General features: G+C 37.3%; 1 protein-coding gene across 4 annotated transcripts; it reads left to right on the forward strand.

The window, feature by feature from the left end:
• The first annotated feature begins 1,524 nt into the window (after nt 1–1,524).
• On the forward strand, nt 1,525–18,052 carry LOC131021820 (ABC transporter D family member 1). 4 transcript variants are annotated; one of them, XM_057951109.1, is made up of 27 exons: nt 1,525–1,736; nt 1,825–1,880; nt 2,458–2,612; nt 3,399–3,684; nt 3,937–4,161; nt 4,659–4,856; nt 4,969–5,423; nt 6,383–6,518; nt 6,596–6,674; nt 7,133–7,371; nt 7,487–7,791; nt 7,876–7,984; nt 8,076–8,228; nt 9,521–9,620; nt 9,693–9,801; nt 10,820–10,910; nt 11,762–11,886; nt 11,963–12,112; nt 12,967–13,039; nt 13,229–13,409; nt 13,508–13,666; nt 15,430–15,585; nt 15,695–15,925; nt 16,710–16,870; nt 16,980–17,032; nt 17,127–17,205; nt 17,387–18,052. In XM_057951109.1, the coding sequence occupies exons 3-27, from the start codon at nt 2,551–2,553 to the stop codon at nt 17,471–17,473; spliced, it is 4,002 nt and encodes a 1,333-aa protein (XP_057807092.1). In that variant the 5' UTR covers nt 1,525–1,736; nt 1,825–1,880; nt 2,458–2,550; the 3' UTR covers nt 17,474–18,052. The 4 variants fall into 4 exon arrangements, with proteins under 4 accessions (XP_057807092.1, XP_057807094.1, XP_057807093.1 ...); XM_057951111.1 differs by having other exon boundaries at nt 1,566–1,736; nt 2,443–2,612; XM_057951110.1 differs by having other exon boundaries at nt 1,566–1,880; nt 2,443–2,612.
• The last annotated feature ends 746 nt before the right edge of the window (nt 18,053–18,798 follow it).

Below are 18,798 nucleotides of genomic sequence, written 5' to 3' on the forward strand. Positions count from 1 at the left end.
AACATAAAATAAAAAATCCTAAAAATCTACGGGATGTTGTGTCGTTGTTTGATCTCCGCCACCTTGCACATGTGAAACGCCAATTCGTCGGGATTCATTTGAGAGGTGTCCCGGCTCATCAACATGCTATCGGCGAGGTCACGTTGAACTTGGGAGAACATTTCCATTGCATTCACCATATTCGCCATGTACCCGAGAGCTTTTTGGTTATCCTCCGACGTCTCTTCGGCCTTTTTCTTGCCTTTCCGTTTGTCTCTCTTGGCCGCCTTTTGGCCTTGGGGCCGGGTGGAGATACTCGCGTCGCTAGAAGTCGTTGTGGGAAGACCGTCGGACCCCTTTGATCGTTTGTCCGAATAGACATCGGAGTGAACATCCTCGCCGAGACTTGCAAATTTCTTGGACTCGCGCAAGATCTTCCATGCATGCGGATATCGGAATGGAACACGGTACTCGGCTAGCCACATTGCCTCTGCTTGCTCCAGGATTTGACCATCACTCATGCCTGATTTCCATTGATCGTGGCATTTTTTGTGCATGGCCTCAAACCTCTTCGCATCCTTCGACACCCGTTGAAAGTGAGATTTGATTTGCGTGACGTCGCGTGAAATAGATCCTTGGGGCCTTTTAGCATTGTATTCGGTGCAGAGGGAGCCCCAAAACTTCGCCCCTTTTTGGTCGACACCCACCACAGAGTCGTGGGTGTGCTCGCAATACAAACGGCAAATTAGCACCGTTTCTGGCGGATAATAGTTGCTACGTTTGGTGGCCGCCGGCATAGAAGCAATCTCCTCCACGTCGGGCTCGGGCTCGGCAACGGCGGCAAAGCGGGGGTTCAAATTGGTGGCCGCCGCTTGAAAGGCATTCGATTCTTGCGTGAACGGCGAGAATCTTTGCCTGGAAGCATTTGATTCGCCGGGGAATGGATTTTGAGGATGTTCACACCAATAGTTGCTCCAACCGCCTTCCATTGCTATTTGTTGAAATAATTTAGAAGATGAGGAGAATGGATGAATGAGGAGAATGGATGAATGATTGAGGATGAAGAAGAAAATGAGGTTGTATATGTATATATAGAGGGGCTATAGAAATAAAAAAAAGAAAAGAAAAAAGGGCAACGGAAAAAAAAAACGGTCAAAAAACGGCTACTGATTCATTTTAAATTTTGTTTTTTAATTTTTTTTTTGGTTCGAAAAGGGGCGCGTGTTTACACGCCCCCTCCTTCGCTCCCGTCTCCGCCGAGTGCGATGCATCACGCCCCCCTTCACACCCGGGTGCAGCAACGGCGCTGGGTGCGATAGGCCGGGTTCGATCCGGCCATCGCACCCAGCGCTGCGGATGCTCTGAGTATTACATTTCCTAAATTGGGAAATTGATTTCCCACAAGAAAACATCTCGGCCGCCAATTACATCCTCACGCTTAGCGAGGCGGAGGCACTTTGCTCACGTGTCAGTAACCACACGCTCTGAATCGCAGCTAATTCTTCCCCGTAAAACACCAATTTCTAAAAAAAATAATAATAAAAAAATGAAAGAAATATTAACGTAAATAAAAATAAATTGTAATTGCTCTCAAACCCATTTTTCTCTCTCCCCAAAAGCCATAATTCATCTCTCTCACACTCCCTCCTCTTCCTCCAGAAAATACCTTTCTGGTTGGGCCCGGTTTAATTTAATACGGCTCCTATAGTTCGTTACACCCAACCCAATCAGCTACTCGTACACATACGGAAATTTAGGTATCTTGATTTTCTGGGATTTAGCTTACTGAATTGCATTCGTTGATTGATTGTATGCAAACTCAACTATACACTGATTTTGATTCAGTGTTTGTCGACGGAAAAAGAGAGCAACGACTCACCTGTACTGGTGGGAATTATAAGGTTAGCTGCTCGTAGCTAGCTTAGATGAATTTTCAACTATCCTTCTTTTTTCTAGAATCGGTGAATTAGCCGTTTTTTGTGCTATTGATTTACTGATTTTTTTATTTTTTTTAAATGCTATTGATTAATCAGTTAACACAGAAAGTATAGATTTTGGTATTGATATTACACTTGATCGAGATGCATAGCATACTTATGAAGTGGCGATTAGTTTGATTTGTAATTTGTATTTATTAAGTTAGCTTAGGTTTGATTAGGCGAGTAAGTTTATGAGCTGTGTGATTTTGGTATTAAGCTTTGAAATTCTTGCTTCTCCCATTAGTGCAAACTAAAAAGGATTTGTTTTCTGCTTCGCATTCTGATATTGCTTTTACATGTCACGATGACCTATTAGGTTGGCAAATGTGAACTCACTGATAATATATATTGAGTCAGTGTGCTGTGTTTAGCTGCAGAAACTCATAAACTGACTAGCGTGCCAATTTATATCTGATAAGTGATAAGAAATATTTGTAGGTGTGTGATAGTTTACATAAAATTTATTTATCATGTGTCATGCTAGTTTTGAACTCACCAGGTATGAGAACATGAAATAATCTTTGTCACCACTTCAAGAAGGCAGATCCTTCGCCATTGACATTTGTTTAACTGCTGGAGGTTGCCTTCAAATATGCCTTCACTACAGCTTCTACAGCTGACTGAACATGGTCGTGGCCTTCTTTCCTCAAGAAGGTAAATCATCTTTACGTACTCCCAGTATGATTTAGATACTTATCTGTTATGTTGCAGTGATATTTATTATTTGTATTTCTGGAAGTATGGAAGTAAAAATACCGATAAAGTGAATAAAATGACAAGACACAAGCGCAAAGAGGAAAGAGTAATTACAAAATTAGAAACCAGACAAAAGAGAAAGTAGAGGGAACTTTTGCATTCTTGTTGTGTTACTGAGTTAGTGAAAAACATCCAGTTGTTGGTCTTGCAAAGGCAGTGAAATGTTTGATCAATAATGCATGATGACATTTTTCCCAATCCCAAATATCCGGTGCATCTTCAGATTTACACTACTCAAAGTTCTGAATCGATCTATTCATCCATGATGTAAACTTTGCCTAATGCACGGATGGTTAATACTCAATGCATGCAACAAAGATGCATATCTCCTTAACTAAAGTTACGAACCCAGTATTTAAAGTTGGTTGCCTTCAAATGCTAGCATTTTATTGTTGTTTCCCTTCAGATACCAAATGAAAAAAGAATGGCCCAGGTACAGGCCTAAAGCGCTGAATAAGCAGCAAGTGTTACATGTAGTTTATTTTTCAAATAAAAGAAGTGACACAACCACACATAACTGCACGCTTCTCTTTATTACCTTTTCTACTCTCTTTCTTTCCTTGGAGGATTTGCTCTTGTGGAGTTCTGTTTTTTGAAATTGACTCTTCTTATCATTGACTGTCATTGCTATTGTCCTTTTGTATTTTGCACTTGGCTTGTATTCATAATGTTTTTTTATTGCAGGAAAGCCCTACTACTTGCCACTAGTATTGTTGCCGTTGGTGGAACTGCTGCAGCTGCTTATGTGCAATCACGAAGTAGGTGTAGAAGGCACAATTCTTTTGGTCATTCCAATGGAGTGGAGGACATTAGAAATGAACAAGACCAGTTAATTGGAAATGATAGGAACGCCAGAACGAGTAAGCAGAGGAGAGGAACTTTGAGATCTCTCCAGGTTTTGGTGGCTATTCTGTTATCTCGTATGGGGCGAATGGGCGCACTAGATATTTTATCGCTGCTGGCTATAGCGGTAAAGTTTTCCACTCAAGAGAGGCAAAATTTAATATGTAGATATTTCATATTTGTCAGGATGCCTTATCTTTATTAGTTATTAAACTTTTTTTTTGCCAAGTTGCTTATGTTATAATTATCATTGAACTTTATGTAGTACCATCGAGCTTTCCTTGCATTGTTCCTTAATGGGTGTTGGCATGGCATTTAAGCTTCTGCACAATGAATCAGTTATGGCAGCTGTCTTGATGCTTCCTTTCTGAATTTGCAGGTCTCTAGAACTGCTGTAAGCAACAGATTAGCTAAAGTTCAAGGTTTCCTATTCCGTTCTGCTTTTCTCCGACGTGTTCCGGCATTTCTGCGTCTTATTATTGAAAATATCTTGCTTTGTTTCCTCCTGTCAACATTGAATTCCACGTCCAAGTACATAACAGGAACCTTAAGTTTACGGTTCCGAAAAGTCTTGACGAAGCTTACACATGCACAGTATTTTCAGGTAATTGTTGACACTGCTTATATAAGAGGATGGCTACATAGTGAATGTGTTTTTTACTTTATACGTATGTTAATATTAAAGTTTATCTCTGCTATGAAGTAAGAATAGCGCTTGATGATCCAAATTAACGTAGTGAAATAGTGGTTTTTGGACACAATACATATCTACCAGATTTTTAGATGTTTTATGTTGCTCTTTCTTGCATTGACACAAGTTTTACTTACTAATTTAGTTATCCAGTAAGTTTTATGCGTGGCTGTAATTGTTTCTGCAAATCAAGTCTTCCCATTTGTTATGACTCATTTTGACATTTCATGATTCACACGACTCCACAGTTATATAGTGGAAGTATATTGCATAACCAAAACTTTTCTAAACACATTTTGATTGAGCAGAGATCTTTTGAACCATTGTATTCTTGATATCCAGGTGTATGCATAGTGAGTAGTGGTTTAAACTCTTTTCCATCTAATTATTGTTGATACTTGTACATTTAGAATATGGTGTACTACAAGATGTCTCATGTTGATGGTCGGATAAGCAATCCTGAGCAGCGAATCGCCAGTGACATACCAAGATTTTGTTCAGAGCTGAGTGATCTTGTACAAGAGGATTTAATTGCTGTTACAGATGGGGTGCTTTATACTTGGCGTCTATGTTCATATGCAAGCCCCAAATACATTTTCTGGATACTGGTGGGAACTTCTCAACGTACTTCTATGGGCTAGATTTTTCATTAATACTGTAATCACTTGTTTTTTCAATTCATTAAGCAGCCTTCGTCTTTCTGTATGTTGTCAATTGTAGGCTTATGTGCTGGGGGCAGGGGCCACAATTAGGAATTTCTCACCAGCATTTGGAAAACTCATGTCCAAAGAACAGCAGCTCGAAGGGGAATATAGGCAGTTGCAATCACGGTTAAGGACCCATGCAGAAAGCATTGCACTCTATGGAGGAGAAAAGAGAGAAGAGTTTCACATTCAGAAAAAGTTTGAGAATCTTGTTAGGCACATGAGGGTTGTTCTTCATGACCATTGGTGGTTTGGCATGATTCAGGATTTCTTACTCAAGTATCTTGGTGCTACTGTTGCTGTTATCCTGATTATCGAGCCATTTTTCTCTGGCAATCTCAGACCTGACTCTTCTACCTTGGGACGTGCAGAGATGTTGAGCAACTTGAGATATCATACAAGTGTTATAATTTCATTATTTCAGTCACTGGGAACTCTTTCTATAAGTTCAAGGCGGCTTAATCGCCTGAGGTATTGCTTCTTGAACACTTTGTCCATTTCTAATGTTATTAACCTTTTAGTGGACTCTTGAAAATGTTTTTTTAGGGTGCACAAGTAAACTGTTTATTACTTTGAATGGTTAGATTGTTACTCTGGTGGTCCCATTCTATAATCCTAGCCATCTTCTTCCTTGTAAATCGTCATTTTAATTTTTGTGGGAAGAGCTCGTATAATTAGGGGAAGGCATCAGATATGAAGGTGTATGTAAAGGTTGGCTTCGCTGCATGTAGGCTTTGCTCTTCCGCTCTTGTTTTAACACTTTGATGACAGATTGGACGAGTTTAATTTCTAAACCTTTTAAGCCTTGGCAATTACTAATAAAGCTAACGAAATAGGCCTTTTGGTAGTACTTTTGTTTTTATTTGATATATTTCAGGGGCTTTTGATCAATTAATACAGAGTTTGATGGTGATATGTTTCTAAACAAGCTCCATAAGATATAAAGTTCTTGCCAATTAGTTCTCGTAATTTGTGTTTGATCACTTAGTTTAGGCAAGCAATTTGTAGTTCGTAATTATTTTGTAGAATAGATGTTGCTTTAAATAGGGGTGGTTTCTAGAGGAAAAAGATACAGAACTTGATAATCTCTCAATTTGTCAAATTTAAGATGCATTATTGCCCATTGAAATCTCTGAAGATGTATTATTGTATTTTTCGTGTTTGGTTGTGAAGATTTCTGACACAAAAATCCTGAAAAATCTTATTGACTTATGGTACTTATGTCTAATGGCCGTTGTTAGTACTTAACGTGATGTTTCTGGATTGGGCACATAAAGATAAGCTATTCTTTTGTAGCTAGATACTTGAGAATTTCTTTGTCAGCTGTGAAAATGACATCAATGTATTATGTTTTTGGTTGAGCTACTAAGCTAGTTAACTATATTCAATGTTTTTATGTATGTAGATGAACTTGTTCTTTTGATATGCAGTGGTTATGCAGATCGTATTCACGAACTCATGGGTATATCTAGAGAGCTGGCCACACGAGATACATCTTCTCAACAGCCTGATGGGCACAGGAACTATGTTAGTGAGGCTAATTATATCGAGTTCGATGGTGTCAAGGTAGCAAAATATGTTGCCATTTCATTTCTTTATTTTTCTCATCCTTGCCAGACCTCAAAGCATGTTTGATGTTTCAGGTTGTTACTCCAACTGGCAATGTGTTGGTGGAGGATTTGACTCTAAGGGTTGAATCTGGCTCTAATCTTTTAATAACTGGTAGGTTCTGATGGTTTATTGCTTCCTTTTCATAGTTTACTATATTTTTATATTAACCTGCTTATTCATCATGTCTCTGGCTCATCTTCAAGTATACTTATTCTGACTGAATAAAATTTAGCAAAAATTAGAAAATAAGTGTCTGAGATGATTGAAGAAAACATTTGTCTCATTCCATTCTTGGGTTGCAAAAGGGAATAGGAAGGACCTGTATTAATTTTTTGTGAGTCAGGTCAACCTCATATAAGGATGAGCTGAATATGAATGAACTGACCGTATGATTGAGTATAACTGAATTTGTTGGTGGGGTTTCAAGAGCAAGAGGAGAAGGGAAGTTAGAAATAAGGTGGGGAGAGAAGGGTGTTGAGAGAAGATTAAGAGGGTGTTTGGCTTAAACATTTTGCTAGAGTATATTTCATGGTTGAATTTGTAATGATATTCATTCAATGCATTTTAAGGTCCAAATGGAAGTGGAAAAAGCTCTCTCTTTCGAGTTTTGGGTGGTTTGTGGCCATTGATATCTGGTCATATTGTGAAACCTGGAATTGGTTCTGATTTAAATAAGGAGATCTTCTATGTACCACAACGACCTTATACAGCAGTGGGAACTCTGCGCGACCAGCTAATTTATCCTCTGACAGCAGATCAGGAGGTTGAACCCCTTACAGAAAATGAAATGGCAGAGTTGTTGAAAAATGTGAGATTCTTTTAAAGTATATGTTCTCCAATCTTTCGTAGTCATACAATCCTGATGGTTCCACGCTCAGTAAGGCTTGGTTTTGATTGAGTCTTTTTTTTTTGGTGTGAATTAGGTCGATCTTGAGTATCTGCTAGACCGCTACCCATCTGACAAGGAGGTCAATTGGGGTGATGAATTGTCTTTAGGGGAGCAACAAAGATTGGGAATGGCTCGTCTCTTTTACCATAAACCTAAATTTGCTATCCTAGATGAATGCACAAGTGCTGTAACAACTGATATGGAAGAACGCTTTTGTGCTAAAGTTCGAGCAATGGGTACCTCCTGCATCACAATTTCTCATCGCCCTGCATTAGTTGCTTTTCATGATGTGGTCCTATCTCTGGATGGCGAAGGAGGCTGGAGTGTCCATTATAAAAGGTAGGACCTTTGTAATTGGTATTCTAGTTCCCACATTGAGAGTGCAATGCTCTTCTATATTTACAAAATTGCATCAATTTGTAGGATGGAATCTCCAGCTCTTACAGAATCTGAGATTGTTAGGAGAAGGAGTTCTGATACAGAGCGCCAAAGTGATGCTATGACTGTCCAACGGGCATTTGCTAATACTAAGGTCTCTTTCACATATTCTTCCTATTTCTGTTAAATTATTATTTAGATGCATCCCCTTGCCGTTGAACTTCTCTTCGAAATATCATTGTCAGGATCCAGCATTTTCTGCTTCTAGGTCACATTCTTCAAAGTTGCTAGCATCATCTCTTAGTGAAGGAGATGACTATTTGCCACCTGATTTTCCTCAGCTGCAAAGTGTTCCAAGGATTTTACCTCTCAGAGTAGCTTCCATGTTTAAGATACTAGTAAGCATTCATTTCTACTGAAAGCTTTTTAGTCGATTGTCTGCTATCTGTGACCTTCTATATCTGCTCTCTATGAGCTTTATTCTAAATTAAGTGGAGTAGATATGAAGTTGAGCACCTTTAAAAAAAAATTATCAAGTTTAATTTTTAGAGATGCTACAGTACTGAAAAAATGGGGAACCCTGGGATGCCCTCAATCCATGTGGGTATGCCCGAGACCCTATAAAATAGGGCAGGAGGGTTCAGTCCCCACCCCACCCTATTTCTGTTTCTACTTTAAACCCTAGTTTATGTATTTGTAATAATATATTAATTATTATTATTATTTATTTAAAAGTTGTGTATCTTTCAAAGTTATTGGAAAATAATTTAACACCTTAAATGATAGTTACTAATAACATTTTTATTAAAAATATAATTTAATTTGAAATTTTAATTATCTCATAGTCAGGATTCTTAATCATTAGCCATTTCTGTGATTTAATAATATCCTTTTAACTTTAAGCCAGTAACAGACTTATAATATGAGATAGGCTGCTAGGTTTTGGAAAGAGTGAAGCCAAGTTGTTATTCCCTCATTATTTTCATTACATCATTCATTTCCTTCTGGATCTTTTTACCTTATACATACTCAAACCGTAGGAAGTATATAAACTGATTCAATACAAAAGAAACGAGAGGAAAATTAGTACGGAATTTGATTGGGTCTTGTTCAGCACATATATCAAATTTGATTGCTGCTTAAATTGATAGAGTAGGGGTCTTCTCAAACTAGCCTTATTAATGAGGTTCTTTTTTCTCTTTGAAGATCCTTGGAGGGTGCGTGTTGTATTTTTTTCTGTTTCATGGTGTTGTCGTTATAATTTAGGAATTTGCTGTCCAAAGTGCACAAGTCTCACTTAAAGAGTTTTGCAATATATATACTTTTATGGAAGTGATTATTGACATAGACTTTGTAATAATGGCGTAACAAATTGTATATTTTGTCATTGATAGGTTTGCAAAAAAAATCATTTGTTGGACGATGTTCAATTTTTCAAAATGTGCGTGAGAGGTTAAGGGAAAATCAGAGATGATAAGAAGTTGAGGTTAAAATTGTTAGTAGTTTAGATTTTCAGTTTTTGTCCCTATGTTATCTGATAAGAATCTGATACCTGAAAACACACTCAAAACTGCTGAACAAGCTAATATCAGTCTTAGAAGATTTTCGGAAAACACCCACTCAGAAGCGATTTTCTCAGGCTACAATGTACATATATCTACTGCACTTGCTGACCTAATACTTGCTTTAGGTACCCACAGTGCTTGATAAGCAGGGCGCACAACTCCTTGCAGTTGCCATATTAGTGCTATCCAGGACTTGGATATCAGATCGCATTGCTTCTTTAAATGGTATTTCTTTTGTTTTATAATATTGCCTATTCTTCTTGCATGTAGAATATTTACACGGCAATTGTATCTCAGGGACAACTGTAAAATATGTCCTGGAGCAAGATAAGGCTGCCTTCGTCAAGTTGATCGGTGTTAGTGTTCTTCAAAGTGCTGCATCGTCATTTGTTGCCCCATCATTGAGGTACTTTACTTTTAGTATCTAAAGATAATCTGGTAAAGGAGGTGTATGCATTATGCATGATCACATGTTTAGTCTCCAAGTCCAAAGTAATTTACATGAGAACTCTTATTTAAAATGAAGAGGTCCAAATGAGAACTCCATTATAAAATGAGAATGGAGAACCATTCTCAGCTCTTTGATCATGAAGATCTATGGTGGATGCATCATCTTGATGGATGAATGCAGCACCCGGGTTCGAATCTTGGACGGAGCAAAAATTTACTCCCTTCGTCCGCGAAAAATTTGCCACAATTTCCTTTTCGGTCCGTCCATGAAAAATTTGTCAATTTCATTTATGCTAGTTGGGTCCGCACAACTGAATACAGATTACATCAGCCATAGGATGGACAAATGTGGCGAGAAATGAGAATGAATCTGTAATGTTAGATTTTCAAATCCTATGGTTGATATTTACCTAGATGTAAATTGGGTAAAAGTGGTAGGACCCACATCTTTTGAAGGGTTAATTATCTCCTTTTATGAAAATAGACAACTCAAAATGGTGAGTGGGACAACAATAATGGGACGGAGGGAGTATTGAACTTTATGAATCGTGTTACACCTTGAGTTTATTCTAGGAGGGACAAAGGGCGTGCATAGCTTGCTGCCACTATTATTTTAAGTCAATCAGTTATTACATAGCTTATGAATTTCTGTATTAGTAATAGTTGTTACTTGCACTCTTGTCACTTCCTGAATGCTGACATTTCGTTTTTATTTCTTATTGTTTGTTATGCATCGGTATCTGTTTCTAGTGGTTACAAAAATGCTGGATGACATGGTATATCATGTAAAGTTCTTTCTTTCTTGCCCGAAGACCTGCGAGTTACATTTATTGGTCTGCTTAAGATAGTGCTTCAAAAAAAAAAACAAAAAGATAATGCTTCCCTGTTAGATCAGGCAGATTTGATGCTCAAGCTTTTGGCATTGATATTATTGGCTGGATATCACTTCACCCTTCTCCCTCTCCTGTTTACAGGCACCTAACAGCTTTGCTTGCACTTGGATGGAGGATTCGCCTCACCAAGCACTTGCTTCGGAACTACCTAAGAAAGAACGCATATTATAAGGTACTAAATTGTACTCCCTCCGTCCATGAAAGAACTTCCTAGGAGGGAGTGACACAGCTTTTAAGAAAAAATATTGTTGAGTGTATTGAGAGTGGATAAAAGGTAGTTGAGTGTATTGGGAGTGGTGAAAAGGTGTTATAATTAATATTGGGAGTTGTGAAAAGTGAAAAGTAAGAGGATTATAAGTGGTGGGGTATATTCCAAAAATAGGTAGGAAGTTCTTTTGTAGACGTCCCAAAAAGGAAAGATAGAAAGTTCTTTCGTGGTCGGAAGGAGTATTATCTAAGAGTGATAAACTTACTTTTGATAAGTATTAACTTTTGATAAGTATTACAATTAGAACAGATCTTGCATATGCACCTCTTTATATTTAGTGTTGAAAAGGGGTGATAAAGAAGAAGTTCCCAGTTTCTGCCATTAGGTAATATTTCCAGAATGCATGTAATTCTCCTTCTCCAATTTGTAATAGCCAGTAGGCAGACCCACCCCCACCAATTTTTTTTTGCTTTATAGCTTAGTCCTGTAATGTAATTTCTTTCTAAAGTAAATATAAAAAAATATGAAGTAAATAGTAAGTTAATTTTTTTAACTATAGTAATCTCTAAATTCAACAGTTTTGAAAAACTATATTTGTTTATATTTGTTCCCAACTTCTAATTTTGGAAAAAATTACTCCCTCCATCCCAGAAGAGTGCAGACACTTTTTTCGAGCATAGGTTTTAAGAATGCTAGCTGATAGTGTGTTGTGAGTGGAGAAAAGGGTGTGATGTTATGGAATGGTCAATTGTTTAAACATTTGTGAGAAGATTCTTTCCTAATTACCTTAAGTTATGTTATATGGATGTTTATAGGTTTTTAACATATCACGAGCAACTGTTGATGCGGATCAGAGATTAACTCAAGACTTGGAGAAGTTGACCACTGATTTGTCTGGTTTGGTCACTGGAATGGTTAAACCAACTGTTGATATATTATGGTAACTTTTCAGAAGTTGCTTATGTGGTGCATTATTAGCTGCTTTCTTAGTGATCTATGTCTTCTCTGCTTTACAGGTTCACCTGGAGAATGAAGCTGCTGACTGGTCGAAGAGGAGTGGCAATTCTGTATGCGTACATGTTATTAGGTTTAGGATTTCTAAGGATTGTGACACCTGACTTTGGTGACCTGATTAGTCAGGAGCAACAAATGGAAGGAACTTTTAGGTGATGATATTTTCATTCTCAAAGATGCTTAGTTTGAAATGAATGATTCTGATGAGTTTGTCAGACAATGCCAATATGATACATGACCGAGCAATTGAAAATGCTTAAATTGATTCTCAGATCTTTCTTAATGCTCACATAGCACGGATTAAGGGGGGTTATTTGGTTTGTATATGTCAAGGGCCAAGGGGAATGAGAATGGGTGTGATAACAAGGGGGAATGTGAATGGTTGTGATAAAAAGGGGGAACCGATTGGGGAACAGGAATGTGTATGCTTTGATTCCCTTGAAAAAGGAGAGAGAATGGAGGAATCCCACTTTAGGGATATCGAGTACTATTCATTCCTCACCACCAAGCAACCACATCTCGTTCCTGTCCCATTCTGTTATCTTTAAACCCATTAAGAAAGCAACCCTAAACATCTGGCATTGTATCTCAGTTTGTAATTATCTTATAGCGATGACTGTAAATTGAGTAGTAATAAATAACTATGAGTGTCAATGGAATGAAGATTATTTAATGGTAGCCTGTTTAGAAAATGATGAACTACAAACTTAAATTGCTATTGTGTCATTATATGATAGTTAGAAATGGATGGTTGATAGATTCGTTTAAGATGTATGATTTTGACATTTATCAAGAGCTTCACTTGTCTTAGAGCATTTGTAAAATTCATGCATTTCTCTGACACTGATCATTTATGACGAAATTTATTCATCAGCTAGACTATTGGCTGAACTTCATGTATCAATTTGACATCAATGATGAAAGTGGCAGCAGAACGACTTTTCTATCAATTTTAAGCCTTACTTTGTTCTTTGTTTCAGTTCTTATTGATTACTTTGTTTATCAGGTACATGCACGAAAGATTGCGGACACATGCAGAATCTGTTGCTTTTTTTGGTGGTGGTTCTAGAGAGAGAGAGGTACTTGTCCTATTACTCAGACTCTGTAATGAAGCATGGATACCAATATCCTTGTTTCTTGTCCGTACTTCCACTAAGAGATATCTTAGACTTAATAGTTTCTTTTGGCAAGTGCTGTAGACTTGCTGTCTTCAGGTGCTCACATTGCTTCTGGTATTTACTTCTAATTATTGCTCTTTCTACTTGCAGATGATTGACATGAAGTTTAGAGCACTTTTTAACCATTCAATGTTACTTCTTAAGAAGAAATGGTTATTTGGTATTATAGATGACTTCATAACAAAGCAACTTCCTCATAATGTAACTTGGGGATTGAGCTTGTTGTACGCCATGGAGCATAAGGGTGATCGAGCCTTGACTTCAACTCAAGGTGGAGGCAGATTTCCTCATATTTTGAAGCTTCAATAGTTACTAAATTTTTGTTCTGAGAGTTCCCTTTTTTTCTTTTTATGGTAAATTCTATTTCAGGTGAACTGGCGCATGCCTTACGATTCTTGGCATCTGTTGTATCTCAGAGCTTTTTGGCATTTGGTGATATTCTTGAGCTACATAGGAAATTCCTTGAGCTATCTGGTGGTATCAACAGAATTTTTGAACTTGAAGAGCTTCTGGAAACTGCTCAGCATGGTTTGTATTTTGTTTTCTTTGTTGCCTCTCTATCAAATTGTATTGGCGTTACCTTTCAATGTGGATGTTGTTTTCATTCAGTTTGGGGTGTATATGGAAGTTTTTTTCAGCAGAATAAGCTTTGACTAGTAATTGATTCAAGAGTTGGCTTGGTGGGAAGCAATTTCTGTTCCTTAAGCAAATGGCTGGGATAAATACAAGATTAAGATGGGCATCAAGATGAACTGTAATTTCTAGGACAATCTGTTGATCACTAGTTTATTAGTGGATCTTTATAACAGGGGTTTTTCGAATGACTCGGCATATGTGCTTGAGTATGATAGACACTAGAATTTATTTGGACTGGCGGGGTTCTATCACTTTTGGTTTTATCAGCTTTTTAACCTAACTGAGACAGATTTAGTGGTACTAGGCTGGCTAATACTGATTGGTTTTGCATTGAGAGAATGGCCTATTACATCTTAGGAGTTCCTTTGGGATGTGGTCCTCTTTATTGTTCATTCTGGAACCTGTGTTGACTAAGTTTCTGACAAAAGCAGGACAGGAAATACCTTTTGGAGGGGTTTGAAACTGATTTGATCTGTTTTCTGGTATCACCAATTATCTTTAATTATTTTGAATACCAAAAGGAATTGCGAGCTTGATGGGAACAAAGATGAAGGATCTTTTATGGGATGGTTCTCATGGAGATTGTTGTACTCATCTTGTCCTGGAAAGTGCAAGTGAGGCATCAAGAAATGGGATGTCTTGGTATTTGGAACACATGTCCAAAAAATAAAGCACTAGTGAGGAAAGGTTGGTGGTGTTTTCAGGTGGGAAAAGAATCTTTTTGTTGTAGGGTACAGCAAGCAAAATATGGGCTGCATGGAAATAAGTAGGGTGCAGGTCTTGCCATGAGTCCACCTTTAGAATTACCCAGGTTTATTCAATCAGTATGGCCCTTGTTAGGGTGGCAATAAAGTGGAGGTTTTGGGAAGATGTTTGGGTGGGAATTTCAAATTTGCGTCCTTCACATTTTCGTGTTTCTTCTTGGCATAACAAGCCTTATAGCTTATTTTGTTTCTTCCATTGCTAATGTTTTTTTTTTTTTTCCTGTTACATGGGATTTTTATTTATTAATTCATATTCAAGACACGAAATCCGATTGTTGTACTCTTGCTCTGCTCATTTCACTCAGTTTCTGGTATGTCTTGAAGGACCCTCATTCCATTTCTCCCTCTTACACAATATATTTTCCACTTAGCAAAAGAAAAGAGTGAAGTTGGCCGGGGTTGGGGGGGGGGAGATCTTTTAAGAACTATGTTGGTTTCTTTGGTATGAAAGGAACCAAAGGATTTTTTAGGGTCAAGAGGAATACTTAAAGGTGTGGAAGAGGAGGGTTTAGGTTAGAGTAGCTTGATTGGTGTCAATCAAAATGATTTAAAGCCTAATCTGTATCAGATTCAACTAGAGGCTGTAGTTGTATTATCTAGATATTTTGTTATCTGTTTTGCGAATTACTTGTCCCCTGTTGTGCTTTTTTTTGGGTTGAGTTTTTTTTTTTGAAAAAAAAAGTATAAACATTGATTCTCTGAGGTGCAACATGTTTACCTAAAATCAAGAACATGGAGAATGAAGTAGATTAAAATTTTGTGGAATTGGATAGCAGGCCTGCAATGAAGAAATGTATTTGAATAAACATAGATACTCTAGACAAATTTTGCTCTGCAGTGCTAGCATAGCTTTGGGGTTGTCTATCAGGCTGACATTAATATACTTCACAGGACAATATGATGGTTCTTCAAGATCTAAATCTGCCGAATATCACTCAGATGATATTATTTCTTTTTCCAAGGTGGATATAATTACACCAGGTCAGAAAGTTCTGGCTAGACAGTTAGTGTGTGAAATTGTTCCTGGGAAAAGCCTGCTTGTTACTGGTTAGTATATATCTTCTGTATTTCTGTTACCTTGTTCTGCACAGAAGCCAAATTTGGTGATCTGCACAATTTTACTGGTGTTTATTTGTAAAGTTTCTTCTATCTCAAGGTCCTAATGGAAGCGGAAAGAGTTCAATCTTCAGAGTCCTTAGAGGACTTTGGCCTGTGGTCAGCGGAAAACTCATTAAACCTTACCAAGAAGTTGATTATAAATCCAAGTGTCGTCTTTTTTATGTGCCTCAGCGACCATATACTTGCTTAGGAACTCTCCGAGATCAAATAATATATCCTCTCTCTTGTGACGAGGCAGAGAAAAGGTTACTACATTTAGCTGAAGAAGGTAATCTCAATTTCTTTCAATTCATTATCTGGCTTTAACTCCATATTTGCATTCCACACTGAAGTTTTGATGTCTGTGTTGAACCTTGATGTGCTACAAGTAGTCACTTAGATGAAATCTTCTGTGCTATACCTTCTATTCCTGCATGTGGGGCTCCTGCAGCATTTATAGAATACACAATTTAATCGTTTAAGAACTTGCATCTATCAAATACGCATACACAGTTCTTTGAAAAGTATCCTGAAAAAAAAATGCTGGCCTACATAATGGAAGTTTTAAGAAAAAGGGAAATAAATGATTCTGGTGAAGGACAGTCTGTGAGGCTGCTGGTCTTTGGCAATCAAGCTGCTTGGTACAAGATATATGCAATCTGAAAGGAAATTGATTAATAAATCTCAAATATTATTGTGTTGTCTGTCTTTATCTCCACCTTGCAGGATCATTAAACAGATAATATCATGTCTTCAGGCTCATATGTGTAAATTTAGTTTCATATTAGTTTGGTTGCTTAGTAATAAAGATGTTGGCCATTTGCCATTAATTTGTGTAAAGAAAAAAATGACCCGTTTCAATTTACTATGTAATTTTAAAAAATAAAAATGTGATGCATAAGAAGTCTTATTATTTTTGGGTTATTTCTCCAAGTTTGTGAAGCGACTTTTTTATGGTTTCGTGATTACAAGGTAATTTTTTTTTTTGCTTATTTATGCGTAGCAAAATGTTACTTTAATGAATTACATGATAGAATTTCCCCTAAATTGAGATGTATGATATCTGAATCTAGGTCAAGAATCGACTGGTGCCACAAACATTTTGGATATGCATCTGAGATCTATCTTGGAGAATGTTAAATTACTGTATCTCTTAGAAAGAGAAGGCGGATGGGATACTAGCCAGAACTGGGAAGACATTTTATCTCTTGGGGAACAACAACGACTAGGCATGGTGCGTTAACTTACACAACAGACATGTTTTAAGGATATATATACTTATTTTCTGAAGTAACTTCTGGAATTACACACAATTGTTGATGTTACTTGTACTATATTGCAAGGCACGATTGTTCTTCCACAAGCCTCAGTTTGGTGTCCTGGATGAGTGCACCAAGTAATATATATTCTTATTCTTTTGCCTTCAGTTTCCAGAGATGAAATCTAATTGATTTCAAGGTACTAACACGACTTTGCTATTTTATATGAAGTGCTACAAGTGTCGATGTTGAAGAGCACCTTTATAAGCTGGCAACTGAATCAGGGATTACCGTTATAACGTCCTCACAGGTATAGAAGCAACTATATGGCTAATTATCTACCTTTTTTCTTGTCTGTGTATGCGTTATTTATATCTCACTGATACCCACTCATCAATCAGATTCTTGGCAATTTACTTGGCTTATATGTACTATTTGCTAGTTAGGTTTTGTGACATCTTACAATTGATAAAATATTATTGTTTTTGCAGCGTCCTGCTTTGATACCATACCACTCGGTGGAGTTACGATTAATTGATGGTGAGGGTAAATGGGAGCTCCGTACAATTCAGCAGTGAGTAAGGATACACTTTTGTTTTTTTACCTACAATTTGCTGCCATGACCTAGTTCACATGATATTTTGGGCTAGCAGCAACACTTTTCAGCACATGGAAATGATGGAAATTTAAACATACCTGAAAAGTGGCAACCCTCTCTCATGGTTGAGCTAAGTTGGATAATATAGAGTTATTTACTGTGAATCCAATAAGAATACAAAATTAGAGCATAAAATATACACATGTCTTTTAATTTCTTTTCTCATGTTGTTGGTGGTTAATTTGGTGGATGGGGTTAGCTGACTGCAGAAATAGTTAGAGAGTAAAAGAACTTTGTAAAGTGTCAGTTGTTGACGGATAATCATCTCAGTTCTGTTGTAATATTTTGTAGTCAATCAATTTATAGGCCCTGGTATAATAAAGTGCCCTGCCATACGGTTATCTAAGACGTCTTCATTCTGTTAGATATAGTGCTACGCCTTGAATATTTCAAATTCCTTTGTAAATTAGCTGAAGGAGCTTTACTGCTGTAGTTCACATTTTAAGCACTTGAATATTTCTTCTTCTTCTTGAAACTGAAAGAAGCATATTATTAGTTCTGTTGTGTGGTGCATCTTGATGCATGCTGCGATATTAAAGTTGCTGTATTGTGTGGTGCACATTGATGCATGCTGCGATATTAAAGTTGCTGTATTGTGTGGTGCATGCTGTGATATTAAAGGTGTATCTGAGTGGTTTCGGATGTTGAAACCTTATTCCACTATCAATAGTTGATGTTGAGGAAGTGGGAAGCTTATTGGTTGGTTTATTCATGAATCTCACATGCTGATTTTCTTCTATTTCTTTATTTCATTCTTGTGATGACCACTTTTGCATTATTTTATTATCTCTCTGTCTCTGTTCATCATAGCTTCCTATCCAATCTTCCGAGCCTAGTGTTTCAAGATTGAGATCTCGTGGGGTTAAGAATTTTAATTTTATATCTTGGCAATAATTCTCTCTCTTAGTTGTTTTACACTTAGGTCTGAGATAGTGATGGTCAATTCTCCCAGCATTTTTTATATTTATCCCACCTTTTTTAAATCTCAATAGTGGATTGGCTCTTCTAACATGCTCACAGCCACATGTATATATTTTGTTTATTTGCTAACGAGTCCTCCAGAGTTGTTAACAGACTCAATAGTGCTGTAGATTGCCGGATCAGACTTTTTGGTTCTCTTTTTTTCTTTCTTCAAAAGAGAAAACTTTCAACAACGGAATGTCGCCTACTTAATGAGCTGGACAACAAATGCGAAAGGGGCCATTTAAGTATTACACATTGTTCTGATTGATGAGACATATTAAT

This window comes from Salvia miltiorrhiza, chromosome 4 (assembly GCF_028751815.1).
Source record: "Salvia miltiorrhiza cultivar Shanhuang (shh) chromosome 4, IMPLAD_Smil_shh, whole genome shotgun sequence".
Lineage (NCBI taxonomy): Eukaryota > Viridiplantae > Streptophyta > Magnoliopsida > Lamiales > Lamiaceae > Salvia > Salvia miltiorrhiza.

Excerpts from the sequence above, each read along its gene's own strand:
- LOC131021820 (XM_057951109.1), top strand. The coding sequence starts at position 2,551 with ATGCCTTCACTACAGCTTCTACAGCTGACTGAACATGGTCGTGGCCTT. Across the intron at positions 6,519-6,595 it reads TCGAGTTCGATGGTGTCAAG|GTTGTTACTCCAACTGGCAA; the intron begins GTAGCAAAATAT and ends TTGATGTTTCAG. Across the intron at positions 16,871-16,979 it reads AACAACAACGACTAGGCATG|GCACGATTGTTCTTCCACAA; the intron begins GTGCGTTAACTT and ends CTATATTGCAAG.